Raw genomic sequence first — 19372 nt, forward strand, 5'->3', positions numbered from 1 at the left:
CCAGGGAAAGATGATAGTAAATCCCTGGAGAATGGTGCCAGGTGCTGTACAACTTTTCCAGGGTTTTACAGTCACCTTTTCCTGATGGAGAAAGTGACTGGGTTGCAGACCAGTGAACAACCTCTCCCAGCACTGTTCTCCAGAATTTTATGGCCATCTTTAACTTGTGAAGACAGTAACTGGGAGTTGGAGACTGATGATCACTGGAATCTATCAGAGAGAGCTACTTCATGCTTTCAACATATCTGAAGAATGCATACTTTCAGGCACCTATACATCAGAACTCTTAAGTGCCTCTGCTTTGTCTGCACCAGGAATGTTTACCAGTTCAAAAATCCTCTACTTCCAGCTTGCAATAGCCCCACAGGTGTTTTACCCAGGTTGTTAGCCCAAGCAGAGTGTTGCTCAGATCTGCTGACTCTCTTGATTGAGGTGCTGACAGATATTCCCCCAATGGCTTAGCCTTCTGTCTGGTACATATTCAGAGGTACCACCAGACAGTGCACTCCCTTATGCTCCATACATGAAGTGAGTAGGACATGGTGACTCAGCCACAGGTCATGTTTTCTTTCTTTACCAGAGAAATACAGAAAAAACAGAATCCCACAGTGCAAAAACACAGAAAATACACAAAACACTCAAGTTTTTTATGAAAAGAGAAGAGGGAGAGTGCAGTGTTTTGTCTGATTTTTACGATGGCTGAAGAAAAAGTGGTTGGCAATGGCAAAAAAGTGAGGAATATGCCCCTCTTTACCCCCTATAACCCTAGTTGACCATCCTGTTACCAAGTTCAGTCAATGACTGTCCCTGCTCACATTGAGGATACTCGTACATATACAAGGCTATGGTTTATATTTCCATAGGAACAAACGTTTGCTTCTTGACAGTGTGTTAATAAAATTTTACCAGCAGTCCTATAATATTCAATATTACTTTCTAAGTACCTGTTGTGCATTTTCTGTATTATGAAAACATTTATTCATGAACAAAAACAAAGATAAAGGTACCTTTAATCTGAAAAAGCCACTACACTGGCAGTATTCTTGTTGTCATGACAAATTGTTTTATTTTAGGGTCCACGAGGATCTATGCAGTCGTTAGCTTTCAGCGATTCTTCGCTTGATCGTCGGAGTACATCATCACGTTTGTCTGACCAGTTTCAGCCCCCTCCTCCACATCGACCCACAGTAACTACTGTGGAAAATGAATATCGTCGAGGTCGTCATTAGATGTGTGACATCTTTAAATCGTAGATATACATGTTATTTGCATAATCTGTTCTTGTCACATCTAAAAAATTACAGTGTTATAATAAGAATGCCCTTGCTGGGTAAGAGTCTGACCAAAGGCATGAAGCATTACTGTATGAAAACTATGCACCAGTAAATTTTTATGTAACCATAAACCCTAAGAAGTTTTATATGGTTTTTGTTAAACAGCTTTACAATAATGGTAAAATTTAAAATGCCTGACCTAAGTGAAACATCACTCACTCGTCACTTATCACAAAGTTTATATGCATTTACAGTACTTATTTCTCCTGGACAAAATTTTTGTATTCTTAAAGCGACAACATGCATAGTCTTCATACAGCACAGGCAGTTGCTTATTTTAATAGAGCAGTATGCAAAACTTAAAACTATAAACACAATGGCAATAATTATGAGAATGTGGATTCTTTTGGCCACACAGCAGTGAAGCACACAAATAATTATAAAGTATATCTGCAACATTTATGCTGAAGCTTTGGTCCATTTGTTTTATTAGTAAAATGATACCTAAGGAATAATTTTTAAAAGAAATATTTTTGTAAAATTTGGATTCAAAATGTCCCATGGTTTAAAATTTAATGCACTCTTATACAGTGCTGAACAGATGATGATGACTGATAGACTGGAACTTGACACGGAGTATTACAGAAACAAAATTGTGATGGAAACTTTTGGTAATGGTTAATATAGAATGATTGGCAAACTTTTTATGTATAGACATTTTTTGTAATATACATGAACAGTCATTATAATGAAAAACAAAGAATTTTGTGATTTGTGTAAGAGGCACATTTAAGAACTACAGTATAGAATGATTCCTTACTGTTGAACCATGAGTGGTTTTGAACATGAATTGAAAAATTGTCAGACTTAAATAATTTACACATGTAGAACTGTGGTATGTGGGAAGGTTATAAGCACCAAGCATTGAGACACATTTGCAATAGCAGACTTCATTGAAGACATTTACAAGTATGACATATTGTCTTTGTCTCTCAATTTTTTTTTAACACAAACCTTCTGGAACTGAATTAGTTCATAGGTAAAACAAATAATTTAGATGAAAGATACATTGTTGGTATTAGTAACTTTTACTGGTGGCCTACCTTTTCTTTTAGTATTGTTGCTAGTCTAATTTTAAAGTTACTGTCCAGACAGATTAATTAAAAATTAATGTTTACATTTAATTGCATTAATGTTACAAATATAAAATTAGGGATATTATGCAGTGTAAACTGGAAGGGAAAATCAAAAAGCAAATATAAATAAATTCTAATTGAAATGCTGTAAAAGTACTATACACAAATTACTCGTGCTTGCCTGTTTTGCGAGTATACAGTTTAGTTGAAGGCTTGAATCCATGTTTTTTAAGGTTATTTTTAACAAACAATATTTGCACCCGTTAAAATCATTTGACCATCTTGAAATAAACTTATTAATGAAATAACTCTGGGTGTTGAAAAATACAAGCTAAGAAGCATTTACACTAGTGTAACACTGTCAGTTTACAGTATTTCATTTAATTAGCAATGTTCTAATACATTTATGTATTATTATCCCAGTTTGAAAGATAGCTATAATTCTTACACAATCATTCTTTATAGCTATTACATTCTTTCATTGAACTTCATTTAATATGTACCTTACTTTATTTATAATTTTCAAATAAACAAACAAGTCTGCTTACTAAATTCATCAGAAATGTGTGCTTAAAAACATAATTCCTTTACTGTCAAAAGACCAGCTCCAGTGAAAAATTATAAGTGTACACTTCCAATTCTGTAAAGATGGTGTTGTTAAATAATCTTTCAATTGCTATTTCACTGTTCCCCGTGGTTTTGAGGAAACTGTTTACATTTTGTAATCTTCACTTACAGTGGTTGCGGAAATTCCTTCCAAGTTGGAGTACAGTACTACAATGGCATTGCCCAGAATATATTACAGCAAAATTCTAAGGCCAATATTTGTGCTTTAGCTCATGCCCTTTATGAATAACAATTAGAGGTAGAAATCTTGGTCAGGAGTAGTTTGAATATTTTGTGTATAGGGAAGAATGAGCCTTAAATTTATTTTTATTAAGAAAATTAGAAGGATAAACTAAAAGCATCTATAATCATAACAGTAAAAGCAAACAGTTCTTGTTGACAGAAGAGATGCTTTTGTTTAGTTAAAGTAAAATAACATTCTTGGCTGCCTGAAAATAATGATTCTACATGATACATTCCATTCATCAAAGAAAGCATCGCTCATTTGGTTACCAGTTGAATCGTTACACTTTTGGTAGCATCACATAACAGTAGATTATAACAGAAACAAATTTGTAGTACACTGTAGTTATGAAGTTGCCCAAATGGCCTTTGTTCATTACCACTTGCCATGGCTGAAAGTTGCTAAAAATAATCAATTCATTTAGAGAAAACTATATCGAGGCATTTCTACATGCTTGCTTTAAAATAGTGTCGATGTACTGTATGTAGATTAGGTATTTTTCTAGCCATTTTTAAATATACTGTAGTTACTTTTGAATAAGGTCTTGTTCATAACACATATGTTTCAATAAAACATATAAACAAATTGATAGTGTTTTAGCAATAACAATGTTTGTATATTACAGCACATTCTATAAATGTACTATGCACAACCCATATTTTAATATACAGTTTAAATATATTACTCTTTCCATGAGGCCAATGCATACATACTGCATACTGAGTCATTCCCAGTTTACTTATCTTTTCTATATGTATAATTTTATTTTACTGATGATAAAAGTATTCATCAGTCTTTTGTGCTGGTCACATGCCTTTCTTTCAGAATTCTCTCGAGTTGAATTTGCTGTAATTTTGAGTCCAAAGCTTTTTAACAGTACAGTTCATTTCAAGCCAAGAACTCCTTAACAGTGCAGTAACTTTTCAACTTGCTTTCTTCAGGTGGCACAAAATTTTGACTTTTAATGTTAAGTTCTGAGAGTCTGGCATTGGTAACAATGCCTCATTCATTACTCATATTTTCATAATTTCAACAAATGCAATTCACATTCACAAGCACACACATTTCTGTGCTTGGAGATGTTACAACATTTTTGCAATCTTCTGCAGTATGAATGCTATTTTGCAAACACTGAAATCTCCAAATGATTTATTAAATTGTCCCTTTTTTTATTCAGAAATAAACAACATCAACAGTATTAACAGTACAGTGTGATGAGATTTTCTTACATCGTACCAGACATGATCTGAAGTTTAACAAAACTGAAACTTCACAAATGTTAATCTCCAAACAGTAACTTAAGTGTCTGACAGAAGTTGAGTTCAGCGTAGTTTTAGGTATTGGCCTTGCAAGCGCTTACTCTCTTTTGGAGTGGCACTCAGTCAGTGTCTCCTTTGAGTCTTTTATTATTCTAGAATTAGACTTTTATCTTTGTAATGTTATATACTTTAGAAGATTAAGAATTACGAATCATCCAGTTATCATTTCTTTCTGGTAAAATTGCAATTGCATGTCAATGTATATTTGTATATAAGGTGATTGCTCTTACGTCTCACTCCATTCATGCCATTTATGTATCTTTTATGTCAATAGGCATAAGTTATGTCAATTTGTATCATATATTTAAGTTATGTTTAATAAATTTATGCCAAATCATATTTACATTATGTACATTTTCTTATCCTTTAACTAAGTATAAAAAAGTAGAAAGCATATTGCCAATTCGAGACATACTCTTGTAATTTCTAAGTAGATGTTCATTGTTTAACCAGGTATTAATGGCTAGAGCACTTCCTGCTTGAATGCTCCAAACATTCAACAAGAATAATCTGGAAATTCCATTCACCACAGTTAAGTAGACTTGGTGAAACAAACCTACCTTGTGTGATGTATTCCTTTCAGGAGCAAATTTTTATTTACAAGTACAATAAAAGTCCTCTGCCACTACCACAAAAATAACGAATGGATGAATGATTACAAGTCGTCTGACAAACTGCAATGGTCATTGATGCTGATATCCAATTAAAAGTATATTAACCTTATATGTAATATAAAAACTGTTAATAACAATTCTAGATGTTTTGCAGAAGGCCAGCTTCTGATATACAGTACTTAAAAATGCCAATGACCTCATACAATGCTACCTCTAAGAAAAGACTATTTCTATGGTCCCTAAGGCCTTTGCATTCAATTATCAAATGCCTCCAAGGAAAAGGGACTCAGCAGTCATGAAAATGTGGATGGTAATCACCTGTCGTTAAAAAGGCCTTTCTCCTATCTTCTGGGCATGTTGCTGTACTTCCACTGAAATATTGCCCTCATTATTTAATTTAAAATTTTCCCCTGCTTCATTCCACTGTTATTGTCACACATCTTGGACAAAACTTTGGATACACAGTGTAGTCATTGCAGTTAAGTTAATATCTCCTTGAAAAAATTTCAGAGAAGCTTTTGCATAATTATAATCTTCATCATTACCATGCATCATTACATGTGCAGTAGCTCGACAGAAGTTTTCTTGTATTCCTCCACATCTCATTAATGTGTTGCCACTGCTCAATCTTTACAAAAAACAGATTTGTACAGATCAACTCAACAAGAGCCAGAAAATGCTTATTCCATCACAGCAATATCTGAATTTCCTTCATCCAGCTAAATTCCCATCAAGTTCTACTGTAAAAACTGACATTTTAATGGGAAGTGCACATTTACAACATAATACAAGACACCAGCACTTGAATGGAGCTGTTTGTAAATATAGCAGTTGAGCCACTATGTTCTTGATGTCCCATAAAAATTGCATGAGCAAATTACCCTTGGTACCACCAAGGTATAGTACCTGTAGAATGAAACCTCAGGTTATTTCCATACAGTGTTGCTGATACCTTGAACGGAATTACCTCGTTTCTGGCCATGTCAGATTCTTTAAAAATGACAAATTTTTAATTCATTTGCATTTTTCATAATTAACAAACCTACGGTCTTAACATGAGGATAAATCCTCTAGCACCAGCTGGAAACTGGTAAAAAACATATAAAATTGTAGAACAAGGTGTTGGTGGCAACAGGGTTCGGCCAATCAGATGGGAGAGGAGGGATCAGTCGACCTCCCTAACCCGAGAGCGCCGCGACATGACCAGTTTCTTCCAGCCCAGGGAATCAATTTGAGGGGTGGCAAGAGCTGGGCAATGTATGGTAAGCCCATACATTTGTTAGCTATAAAAAATGCAAATTACAGTAATACCTCGATATTACACGATTCGAGTTGTGTGAATTCACAGGCATGTGAACTTCTCATTGGAACCTAACTAATTGCCATAAAAGATTTTTTCACATACATGCGCCATTTGTGAATCCTTGAGAAACCCTGCAAAAGTTTTTGTTTACTTTTTATGTAATAAGTTTTCAAGTTTTTAAGTGTAAATTAAATAACAAATAGTTAATAATTCACTCTTTCTCTCTCTTACTGAGATGAGAGGATTTTTATGGTTACACGTGCAGTAAACCCCCCATATTCGCGGGGGGACGCATACCACACACCCCTGCGGATATCTAAAATCTGCGAATATTTAAAACCCTTCTAAAAGCACTGAGAACTGCCTATTTTGATACTTCAAACACACAAAAAACTCTAAAAATGCTTATACAGGTATTATCCTACCACAAAGTAATAGGTTCCAAAAAAACCATCATTTGTTGGAAAAAACATATCTTGAATATAGCCTAGCCTACACTATAAAGTATACTCTACATATATGGTATATTATTAATATCAGCAAATTCTGGAGGGTCATGCAGACTGACTCATGATAATTCAATACAAAGACAAATTGCATAACAAACAAGAATTATCTTAGCCTACACTACAGTATATCGTATACATATACAGTAGCCTAGCCTACATTATACTGTACTGTACTCTATATTCATATATTAATATCATATCATACAAACATCAACATAACGAATATGCATCTTTTCAATGGATCTTTTAAAATGTTATGCTTTACTTCACTGTATCCAATAATAATATATATATTCTTATATTGATTTTGTATTATAAATTGCGATCATAGCAATCAATGTTTTGGTTTGGAAATCGGTTACGCTGTAAGTTTATTTCACCATATTTATTATTTCAGAGCGCTTTTCTTGCTTCTAGTTAGCGTAAATGAATCTCTAGATACTTTATTTATATGGGGCAAGGTTATTTTTCGTTATACAAAGTGTTTTTAAGTGGAAATATAACAAATACGTTTCGTTGTGAAATTAATTTAGCTTATTTCTTTGTTAATAGATGACATTGGGCGTATGCTTTTGTGTACAAAAAATCAAGATTCCGTTCACTATTTTCATTTGATTTCATCATAATATGAGCTTTACGTATTTATCTTTTATCGGCATGAAAACAGCAGTAATGTGTGTTCTTTCATGCCCTGTAGTTTTGATTAAAATATTTTCTCTCCAATTTTATTTACAGTTGAGTTTCATCCATGATGCCAATGCACAATAATTTATAGTCATTAGAAGTTTGAACATTGTTTTCTCAGCTTCAGCTACAACTTGCAGCTTAAATTTAGCAGCATATTTCCTAAGGGTATGATGTAAAAATATATCAGTCCTATTCTACCTAACGTCATTTGTAACATAACTATGGTAATTGTTTACTACCATAAGATGGCTGAAATACAAGCAAAACAGCTGTTATCTGATTTGGTTATAAGCAAAACAACAGTTTCTCATTCAGCTGTTTATAGCTGTGCGCATTTATGCACGAGTATAACGTGACAAACGATACTTTTATCTTCTCTTTTACTTTTCAACTAGAAGATGGGATACAGAGATGGAGGAAAAGAAGTTAGTCTATTGTAATTTGGTCTCTCTCGCTGCCTGATTGTACACTGTTGCCTGTGCCCGTGCGAAATTTTAAAAATTTTTACAAAAGTATTGTCATATCAGTATTAACTGCTTACCCCATCACAAATTCGAATTATCGTAACTCGAGCACTACCTGGGTACCTAAGAATTTTAAGAGTTTTATCACAAAAAGTGCATTTAGTCATGAAAATATGAACAAATTATTTAGTCCCCGAATTCCGATTTCAAATACATTCATCAGAAATTATTTCCCGGCTTACGACGCATGAAAAATACCCGACAAATGGGAGAATTTTCATAATTTGAAGGTTTTTGATGTAAAACTCAATAATAACGCAGTTTATATAATGCACCCAGAGCATTAAAAGTATTTTCTTATGATTTTTGACGAAATTTTCCGCTTACGACGAATTTTCGGTGAGTCCAAGAACGGAACCCCGTCGTGAGACCGCCTGTATAGTATATGTTCCATAGAGAAATCTGCAAATAGGGTTTACTGTTTACTGTATATGTTTGTTTGTTTTGTATAAATAAATTATTTACCTAATAATAAGTTCAGTATTATTTTTCAAATACTGTAATAATAATAATAATATAACTGTACATTGATTAAAAATTTATACATTTCTACAGTAAATTATGTGATATTTTAAATAAATTATTTCCCAATCTTTCGTGAAACCTTTGAAGAGAGGGGCGAGGGCAAAGTTGTCAAATATGTCAATCATTGCCCACAGCGTGTCAAAGTTTTTCTACGTACTACCTCTCTAAACTCTCATGTTATTCTCTGTCTCCATAATAATTCATAAATAATTTAACTTAATATTTTAAGTAAGGACAATCTCTCTCTCTCTCTCTCTGTGTTATTCTCTCTGTCTCTGTAATAACTGACAAATAATTTCACACTCTTAAGTAAGGACAGCCCTTACCTCTCTCTCTCTCATTCGTAGTTAGCACTCACACATTTTTAGAACTTATTAGTTCTCTGTACGTCTTTATCTGTACAGTAGGTAGTTTAAATTGATCTAATTTTACCTGTACCATCTACGAACTGTAAATGCCCTAGTGTGGCAAATATGTTCTAAACCATAGAGACATAATAACAAGAGTTGTATTAGTCCAAATAAAAAACACTGTTTGTTCATGAAAAAGCATTTCAGAACAAAGAGAAGAAGACGCAGAATAAAGAAGTCTTAAAACCGAGGTTGACAAGACTTCTAGAAATATATCGGTCGGGAGGGGAGAGAGAAACTCTTCCAATTCTCTATTTTTATGTCAACCATTTATTTCTTTTTTTAAGGGTAATGTATTAAGGTAACTTTTAAATGAAATTACAGTAACTTTAATTTCACTTAAAAGTTAGCTTGATAATTTGGGAGCATGATTAGGGTCATATTTAGTGTTTAAGCTATAGAAATAAGCATTTGTTTGCATTTTTAGAGACCGTGCCAAACCTAATAGAAAATTTGCCTTGCGCGAGGGGTTCTGAAACCTAAGTTCGGGGTATGACTGTAATTAAAAATTTCTCATTTGGTGGGAGGAAAGGAAAGTCTTGAAACAACTCGAGGTTCAGCAAACCTGGTCTCATTTCCTGGTTAGGCCAAAGCAGAGAAGATCTGTCCCCGACTTGTCAGATAAACAGTTTTTCAAATGGTCAGACTACTGGGCTAATACACAATGTGGAGGAACATTTTATAAGTAGACGTTAGAGAATTATATCTGTTAAGACAACAGACGTATGTTAGCCACCAATTTGTTTTTTATCATTCCTCTCTCCTCTTGTCAGAGAGAGGAAGAACTAGCTTCTGCGAGGAAATATTCATGTACGAATAAAGTTTCTCAAACAGAATGACCACTCACTCACCTGTATCTTACCAGTTCTAGCTCATGATGGATCAAACTTCCTACTGCCCATTGACAGAGAAGAAGGGGAAGAGGGAAAGGAAAAACACCAGTCACCTCATTCACTCCAACTTTCATACCACCATCTTAGGTAAGACACAAACTGTCCTGCTAGGGTCACTGGATGAGCTACGCAACTTGTTGAGCAGCCACGACCAGACCTAGGCTGTATTTTTAATGATTTTTACCCAACTCAAGCTATCCTTGTTATCCCTATGTTAGTTACCTAACACTTACTGTCTAAAGAACTGGAGCTAGGCATCTACATGTGCAATAACCAGGACTGAACAGATGCTGACAATTTTAAAAAGGGAATAGGTACTACTGATATGAACTTTGACAGAATAATAAAGCACAAGAAAAAACCTAATGTAACTTTACAAACACCATACTACAATATAAGAAATGCTTCTAATTTTGGTGACACAGAAACATTATGGATGGGTTATAAATTTCCAATTAACCCTTGAAAGCCGACTGGACGTATTTTACGTCGACAAAAATTGTCTGTTGGGTGCCAAGCAGATGTAAAATACGTCGACTACAAAAATTTTTTTTAAATATTCGCGGAAAAATACTTATAGGCCTCGTTTGCGAAAAATTTTAAATCACGCGCCTTGAGGGATGCTGGGAGTTCACGGATCACGCTGTTGTTTTGTTTACAAGCGTGACCCAGCTGCGCATGCGCGAATTTCTTTCTTATCCCAAGAGAAAGCATCAGCTAACTCTGCTGAAAACCAAAGAAATTCTTTAGTCACTTTGTCGTAATTTTTGCACCATTTTCTATTAGCCTTTACATAGAGTTTTATATATGAAAATGTGCGCAATTTCATGTAGAATACAACAAAAAATAACTCATGGTTGTAGCTTTTATCAACTTTGACTTTTCATAAAAATTACGATAAGTGCCAAAGTTTCAACCTTCGGTCGACTTTGACTCGACCGAAATGGTAGAAAAATGCAATTGTAAGCTAAAACTCTTACATTCTAGTAATATTCAATCATTTACCTTCATTTTGCAACAAATGAGAAGTCTCTAGCACAATATTTCGATTTACGGTGAATTTTTGAAAAAACTTTTTCCTTACCTCCGCGCTAACTCAGCTGAAAATCTTGTAAGCGCCTGACGCCGTCTCTTCCAAACACGTGTGTGTTTGTGTGTTCATCGTCCATCGGAGTGGACAAGACAACAAGAGCATCTTGTTTTCTTTCTCTAAAGGAACGCAATTTCAACCATACAATATTTCCGTCTGTTTCTCCCTAACCATTGTTGTCTTGATGTATGTACAATCACCACTACTTGCATTGCCATGCAAGCATTCTAATCATGTACTCATAATGCTCCAACGAATCTTCTGTATCAAACTGTGTGTATTTTTCTGTTTGTGAAGACACCAGACATCTCACAACTCCGATGGACGACGAACACACGAACACAAGTGTTTGGAAGAGACGGCGTCAGGCTCTTACAATCTCAGAAATTCTTTAGTCACTGTCGTAATTTTTGCACAGTTTTCTATTGGCCGTTACATAAAGTTTTATATATGAAAATGTGTGCAATTTCATGTAGAATACTACAAAAAATAACTCATGGTTGTAGCTTCTATCAGTTTTGAAATATTTTCATATAAATCACGATAAGTGCCAAAATTTAAACCTACGGTCAACTTTGACTCGACCGAAATGGTCGAAAAATGCAATTATAAGGCTACAACTCTTACATTCTAGTAACATTCAATCATTTACCTTCATTTTTCAACAAACGGGAAGTCTCTAGCACAATATTTCAATTTATGGTGAATTTTTGAAAAAAACTTTTTCCTTACCTCCGCTCGCGCTAACTCGGCTGAAAATCTCAATTTCTTTAGTCACCTTGTCGTAATTTTTGCATCATTTTCTATTAGGCGTTACATAAAGTGTTATACATGAAAATGTGCGCAATTTCATGTAGAATACAACAAAAAACTCATGGTTGTAGCTTTTATCAGTTTTGAAATATTTTCATATAAATCGCGATAAATAGAAAAAATTTGACCTTCAGTCAACTTTAACTCGACCGAAATGGTCGAAAACTGCAATTGTAAGCTAAAACACTTACAGTCTAGTAATGTTCAATCAATTACCTTCATTTTGCAACAAACGGGAAGTCTCTAGCACATCATTTCGATTTATGGTGAATTTTTGAAAAAAACTTTTTACGTCCGCGCGTTACGAATTCATGCACCATTTTGTGATAATATTTTCTCTGTATTGCTTTGATCGTTTTACAATTTGTTATATACCAAAATCATCGCAATTTAGTGTACAATACAACGAAAAAAAATAACCCATTAGCTTTAACGTTTTGCTCACAGCGTGATTTGTATACAATTATGAAATTTTTTTTTCGCGCTGTAATATATTCCAATATTTACATATGATAATGATATTTTTTTTCATTTCTGATGGTTGCATATTAAACTTCAGGCAATGATAAAAAAGGGAGCCAAAACTGAACTCTTAATCTTAAACACTAAGCATGCTGTGATTTTTTTAAAAAACTTTTTTTCGCTTTGGCACTAACTCCCAAACCCCGCCGGCATATGGCAGACACTTTTGTAAATAGAGGCTTGGCATTTAAGGGTTAAGAGACTTGAACTATTTTATATTTTCAGGCAGTCTATGTACAAAAGCTTGAAAATTTCTACAATACTACTTTTCTCATTTGCTGTACTGTATATAGTAGCTACTTAAGACACCAAATTTTACCAAAAAGAATAAACATCAACTCAATTTCCTTTGATGTTAAAAAAAAAACATATGGAAAAATAGTAATCAACCTTACTCTGTTCACAAAGCCTTCACACATTCAGAGAAGCAAATAGTTCCAAAGAATGCGCAGTGCAAATACAATTCTGATAAATGATTTCTTTCAACTCCCATTTTAGGATGGATTTGTCTACTGAAAGTTTTCTATGGCTGATACAGTTATCTAATTCTACAGTGCATTTAGCATCATAACTTACCTCTTATAAATAATCTGGTGAGACAAGGGGACAGGAAAATTTCACCTTACAATGAAACATCTCTTCCCAGTTATGTCTTGATTGGTTTTGAGTAAATGAAAAAGTAAAAACTAGTGAGATATACAGAGGGTAAACAATGGAAAGCATCAAATTTCATCATAAAAAACAGAGATTTATTATAAAAATCACAGTAAGGTAAAAATATAAATGCACTTACATAAAAAAGTACAAATTCATGAACTGACAGTATTATTTCAGCTCTACAAGCTCAACAAATTCCATGGTACTAGTGTACTAGACGACTCCAAACTCCTTCACATTCACTTGTGAACATGAGATGTCCCATAGGCTTCTAAGATGTCTGGGATTAGAAGAAAAACTGGAAGGGTGTGTTAAAGTGCAATTTTCATAATAGCTGCCACCGTTTGTAATTTCAGAAGACAAAGCCACATATACCACTGTGTCCGAGCCTTGCTCAGGATTCTGCAAAAAAAAATTGACAATACAAGTATTATTTCCAATCTTTTCTATATTACAAAAATGAAAGATTTATAATACAAAGAGAAAAATAAAGCCCAACAAAGAATCTGATAAGGTCCAATCAGATATGAAAAAATCCTCATAGGCAACTAAGTGAACTAAACTTTCATATAGTTAAATCAAATTTACAGCAAATAGTTCAAAAGCAATCACAGTTTTGCATCTTTACATTCATTCATGTTTGGCCTTAAGGTTTCATTTAGAATACACAAGGAATAATATAAGTTATCTGGCAACATAACTGCACCAGGCAGTTAAAAGGAAATATTTATTGCAATTTAAACTATTAACAGTTGAAAAACAAAAAAATCTACACACAAAAAATTAAGACCATAAAAATCAACATGTACATTACTGTCAACTAAAACTTTTACAAGAAACCAGTTTCTGAAATCAAAAAAATTTAAACATGACTAGCTCTAATGCAGTAAACCAACTTGAGAAACATTTCAAAATGCCATTGGCAGCATACAACAAAAGAATGTGTGAAATTTAGGCCATACACCATCATAAGAATTAATACATCTATGAATTTTTATTAATGACCAAGTTAATATAGCACAGGCGCTAAGTAGAAAAATACTTCAGTTTGTGATACAAGCATGAAATTTGACTGACACAAGTGCTCAACTTAACCACCTCTTTTGAAAAATCTGGGTGTCCACGCAAAATTTCATATATACATCAATTGTTTTGATTTCTGACATTTGTTGAAATAAACACATCAATCATTATTCAGATAGTCTTCCTGGGTAGAAGAGTTGAAAAGAGTTGAAGATTCATCTATGCCTCATATTTTATGAGGCCAGATAATCTGTTTAGCATTTCTCTTGGGCTATTAATATTACATCTTGGAAAGGGACCCCCATAATGCACTTTGTGTATAAAGTACAAGACTATATTGGGAGTATGATAAAGTATCTTATTTATGTTTGAGCACTGTCTCACTGTCGTTTTTATGCCTAGAATGAGATGAATTTTAAAGTTTCTAGCCTTTATTTCTCTTCAGATGTATCTGAAGCATCATTTGCATCTTGGAAAGGACCCCATAATGATTACACCTCACTTTGAAAAAAGTATGCACAAAGCCTGTAGCAATTTTGGACTTCAAGGAAGCAGGGGATATTTGTGGGAGTATGATAGGTACAGATTTTATCTTGGCCCAAACTCACTCTTTATTGTTTTGGCACTGCTGGAATACCAAAATGCTGGTCCCATGAAAAAGAGGTTTTTATGCCTGAAATGAAATGCAAGATTTTCAAAAATGCTCATGCCATGACTGGTATCACCTTTTTCAAACGTCACTATTTGAAATTCTCAAATTCAGATGTATCTGAAGCCCTCATTTGCAACATTATTCCTATTAATTCACCTCCACTGCCTTTATCCTACACAGTCATTTCAGCTGTGCATTGACTTTCTCACCTGACCGTGTTATCTGTATATTTGTCTAATTGACTTTATGTTATAATGTTTTCAATTTTGGACTTCAAGGATATTGTCATGGGGTTTCATTTGTACATTATGAAGTTAAAATTTTTTTAGTGGACCTTTGGTCTTCTTCAGGTACATTTTGTTATCTCTTTCTGGTTTAAGAATGATATTTATTTCTCTGTTAATTTTTCACCGGCTTCCCCGATCCAGTTGTCTTTGACAAAGGAAATCTGCTGGAATACCCCGAAATGCTGGTCCCCATGAAAAAACATCATTCTGTGCTGAAATGGCTGTGATTTGTGTTGTCCATGACCACAGTTTGACAATCTCTGGCATCTCCCAGTTGGGCTTTTTGTAGTATCTCCAATACCCAGTCATTAATGGAAATAGCTTTCATTTAGCCATGAACAGAATCATGAAATAAGTGCTGAATGGACTTTTTCACCGGTTTCCCTTCCAGAAATAGATTTTTGGCAAAATCCCTTTTCTACCAGGTTTCTTTTCCTGATTTTGGCACAGATAGCCATGCCCATGAACACTGGAAAAGGAGTTTCCCTATCCTTTGAGTGTCGATGTACACTTGCTCCATCCTTCTGTTTAGAGAAGCAGCTGTACTGCAGGAGCTGAGCAATAGCCAGGTCTGACTTTGATGAGCCAAACCTTAGTTGTGACTTGACATCTGTTCCATGTTCGACTATACTAGTGAACTGGAGCAGACTTTGAGGTATGGCATCATTGATGCATCCTTCATCAGAGGTGCTGTCAAACCAGGACTGATGATCCAGAATATGTTCCTCAGTATCTTTGCTGCTTTAGCAATCACAAATGTACCTTAGTAGTCAATTGCCTGAGTTAGGGCTAAAGCTACATCTTTCTGCAAGGCAAGTGGCACACTTCTTCCCTTCTTGTGTGCTTCTAATTCAGGGATTTCTGCTAACAATTTGTCCTTTAATCTTGTTGTATTTACAGTGGGTGAGGCAATGCCCAATTGTTCCAAGTGCTGCTGGTATAATTGGGATAAGTCTGCCAAGAGGAAATATGGCAGGACCGTCCAAACACAAGCTGGTTTCAATGGTATAATTAACCAGCTCTGATAGAATCAGTCGATATACATCTGGTTCTTCACTGTGACATGTTCTTTCTCAAGATTTCTAAGACAGGACCTCTCCCTATTGTAAAGGCCAGTGAGAAATACAAGATGGTATTTCAACTCTTGTGCAACTGGATCACCTGCACCTAGTTTTGCCAATAATTTACCATCGTTCAAGTGTGTGAGCATACTCATATAGTCCTGTTGAGATTCATGGTCATTACTTGTTGAAGATCTGATACAGGTGCCACATTTTCACAAAAAATTCTTGCTTCATTGTTATGATTCATTCGGCACCATTTAGCATGCTTTTCATGTGGTTCACTACCTTCAACTGTAGATCTTTGCTTTCTTGCATGATCAAGTTTTGCATTATTAAGCATGATCCAACAGCTCTTGGTATTTTGCCGTGTGTTATTGCAGTGTTGCCTCTATGCTACTGCCTTCATCCAGGCTTGTTGGGTCAAAGTTAAGCAGCATTTCACCAATCTTCTGAGACAATGGCACACTGGTTGAAATCATTACGTACCCATCATGTTCACGATTATGATGTACAGAGGCCAAGCGTGTTAGACCTTCATTTTTCTTGTCTTCTTCAGACCTTCATTTTTCTTGTCTTCCTGGCAAAGACAACATTTGCTCCAGTCGGTCTTCCTTTTGCCTGTGATTGAATTTACACTTGCCATTATGAGCTCTTGACTAAGGTCAAGGGGCTATCCTTTTACCACTGTAATCTAATATGCACACTGATGTATGGGATACAACTATGTTTGGGCACCCCACACCTAGCCCGATCATTCATCCAGTGCCATTTAGGTCCCGTGTGATCTGTATACCATCCAAGTAAGTACATGAACAAACCATGTACAGCCCCACTTACCCTTGGCTCGGCTCTCCCGCACTGGCACCTCCTGTCAATTCAGGCGTGGCTGTCTAACTAGATCTACCAACTATATATCTATACTTTCTACCAGCTAATTGATATGGGGCTATTAGACAGCATTTGAGATGCTAAACTACACTAAAGCAAAGCTAGGTACAGCATAAGTAAAGCAAGATTAGCTGACACTGAACCCCATGCTGAGTTACACAGCATTAAAGTCACTAATGTGTCCTGGTTGTGCTCTGACATTCATTCTTTTAAACTAAAACTAAAGACAAAACCAACACCTAAATTATATATAGATTTGTAAACTATTATATTGAACAGGAAAATATTTTTCCATGCCTACTGAATCCTGAGACATGATTATTTAAGGTTTTTGGCTGCCATATTGGATGCCATCTTTCTTCATATAAGCTATATGAAATTTTTAACAGAAATACATCTTACTTTTGCTTGGTGATTGCCTAAAATGTGTATAACAAAAACAAATGCATAAAAACATGACCAGAGGTACATGAGTCTCATGTTAAAACCTTGACTAGCGGCCTTCTCGAAAAACGGCTGCCATTTTGGAATTCTGAGTGGACACCCAGGAATTTTCAAAAAGTGGCCTATGGAGGAGATATGTACCAAATTTCATGCTTGTATCATTAACTGAAGTATTTTAGTGAAAAAATTATTTTATCTGCTGCACTAATAAAACTCATAGGGGCAAACACATACTAATGCATTAACATTATGGATGCCATTCATACATATTCACACTTATAAAATTAAATAAAAATTATTTATATATTATTAAAAATCTAAATTCTAAAAAAAAGCCATAAGGGCTTCAAGTAAAACCACTTCACCCAAAATCTCGGAGGAGACTTCAGATGAAGGCAGTGCTTTCTCTACTACTAATGAATTGAGAACACCATACCAGAATGTGGTGTAAAACGCAAATATACAGCATAAAAAAAACTGTAATTTGCAAATACACTAGTGTAATACCCGATCTCAGGTATCAAGTGATCCTTAAATTTCTGTCCCAAAACATTATCTCATATGTATCATGTACAGTGCAAGATGCATTTTCAGTAGATTACATGAGGATATGTAATGCATGAGTTTCTTTTCCAGTATATTATACTAGGATAGGATTCCTATGCCTGTCTCAGTTGCAGAAGATTCCACTGATAATGCATATTATCCCTAAGTTAGCTTTTAGCTAATTAACAAGCCTAGAAGCAAAAGTTCAGCAGGTTAAAGTGGTCCCCCGGTTTCACGTGTTTCACATTTTCACGGTTCACTCTGTCATGAATTTTTGTGGAACACATCATTCACTTGTCCATGGGGAAATTTCACTAATTTGTGGATTTTTCTTTGGGCCCTATCTCTTAAATTATCACTAATTTGCCTTTTTTTGTAGCGCAACACTGTTTATTCACTAATTACTGTATTTTTCATTAAAATATATGTATACAGAGAGAGAGAGAGAGAGAGAGAGAGAGAGAGAGAGAGAGAGAGAGAGAGAGAGAGAGAGAGAGAGAGAGAGAGAGAGAGAGAAACTGTGGTTCTTACAACGAAGTCTAAGCACAGTATAAATGGATTCTGTTAGAGAAATAACATTTCATTGATATTTTGCTGCTTTTTTCCATTAAAGTAATATGTACAGTATACTGTTTGAGAGAGAGAGAGAGAGAGAGAGAGAGAGAGAGAGAGAGAGAGAGAGAGAGAGAGAGAGAGAGAGAGAAACTGATGTGTTTATCGAAGCACACTAACTTGCTGGGGACAAGAATTCAGTGGTACTTAAACTGTGGCTGGGATGAGAATGTTGAGCATTGCCTATGTATGAAATTCGGATTTTATTTACTGTATTTTTGCGGTGATTAGAGATGAAACATCAACAGTGATAAAATATTCCCTTGTGTACTGTTATAATATGTGTGATAATCATAGTCAACTAAACTTGTAATGAAATACAGTACAATAAATCAGCTAAAACAAAATACATGGCAATGCTACCTACGTCGATCTGTCGTGAACTTGCTGGATTTGTTTATTTTTGTGTTTTTTATGCTTATGGTACAGTATATTATATTATTTTCATTAAAGAATATGTACAGTACAGTACAGATATATGAGAGAGAGAGAGAGAGAGAGAGAGAGAGAGAGAGAGAGAGAGAGAGAGAGAGAGAGAGAGAGAGAGAGAGATTACGTCATCATAGAAAAACTGCTACTGGAGCCTACATATGAAATTCAATTTTAAATATTTTTATAGTGATTAGATCAATACTGTACAGTATAAATGGATTCTGTAAGTGAAATAATGTGTTATAGATATTTTGCTGTGTTTTCTCAGTATATGTATACTGAGAGAGAGAGAGAGAGA

At 34.8% G+C, this 19372-nt stretch overlaps 2 protein-coding genes across 15 annotated transcripts in view; one reads left to right on the top strand and one right to left on the bottom strand.

Annotated features, from left to right (window-relative positions):
* The window catches only part of LOC136853354 (uncharacterized), an 832536-nt gene extending 827612 nt beyond the window's left edge, over positions 1-4924 (top strand). For all 8 annotated transcript variants that reach the window (XM_067128722.1, XM_067128726.1, XM_067128721.1 and 5 more), the window contains one exon: positions 1074-4924. In XM_067128722.1, coding sequence (XP_066984823.1) covers positions 1074-1229 — 156 coding nt within the window. In that variant the 3' untranslated portion in view covers positions 1230-4924. The remainder of the gene's footprint in view (positions 1-1073) is intronic.
* Positions 1-19372, bottom strand: part of LOC136853355 (dehydrogenase/reductase SDR family member on chromosome X homolog) — a 66297-nt gene that overhangs the window by 3795 nt on the left and 43130 nt on the right. For 5 of the 7 annotated variants that reach the window (XM_067128729.1, XM_067128730.1, XM_067128731.1 and 2 more), the window contains exon 7: positions 13197-13528. In XM_067128729.1, coding sequence (XP_066984830.1) covers positions 13340-13528 — 189 coding nt within the window. In that variant the 3' untranslated portion in view covers positions 13197-13339. Of the gene's footprint in view, positions 1-1007; positions 1195-13045; positions 13122-13196; positions 13529-19372 lie in introns of those variants that run through there. The other 2 variants (XR_010857420.1, XR_010857419.1) reach the window with 1 other exon arrangement.

This window comes from Macrobrachium rosenbergii, chromosome 27, assembly GCF_040412425.1.
Source record: "Macrobrachium rosenbergii isolate ZJJX-2024 chromosome 27, ASM4041242v1, whole genome shotgun sequence".
Classification (NCBI taxonomy): domain Eukaryota; kingdom Metazoa; phylum Arthropoda; class Malacostraca; order Decapoda; family Palaemonidae; genus Macrobrachium; species Macrobrachium rosenbergii.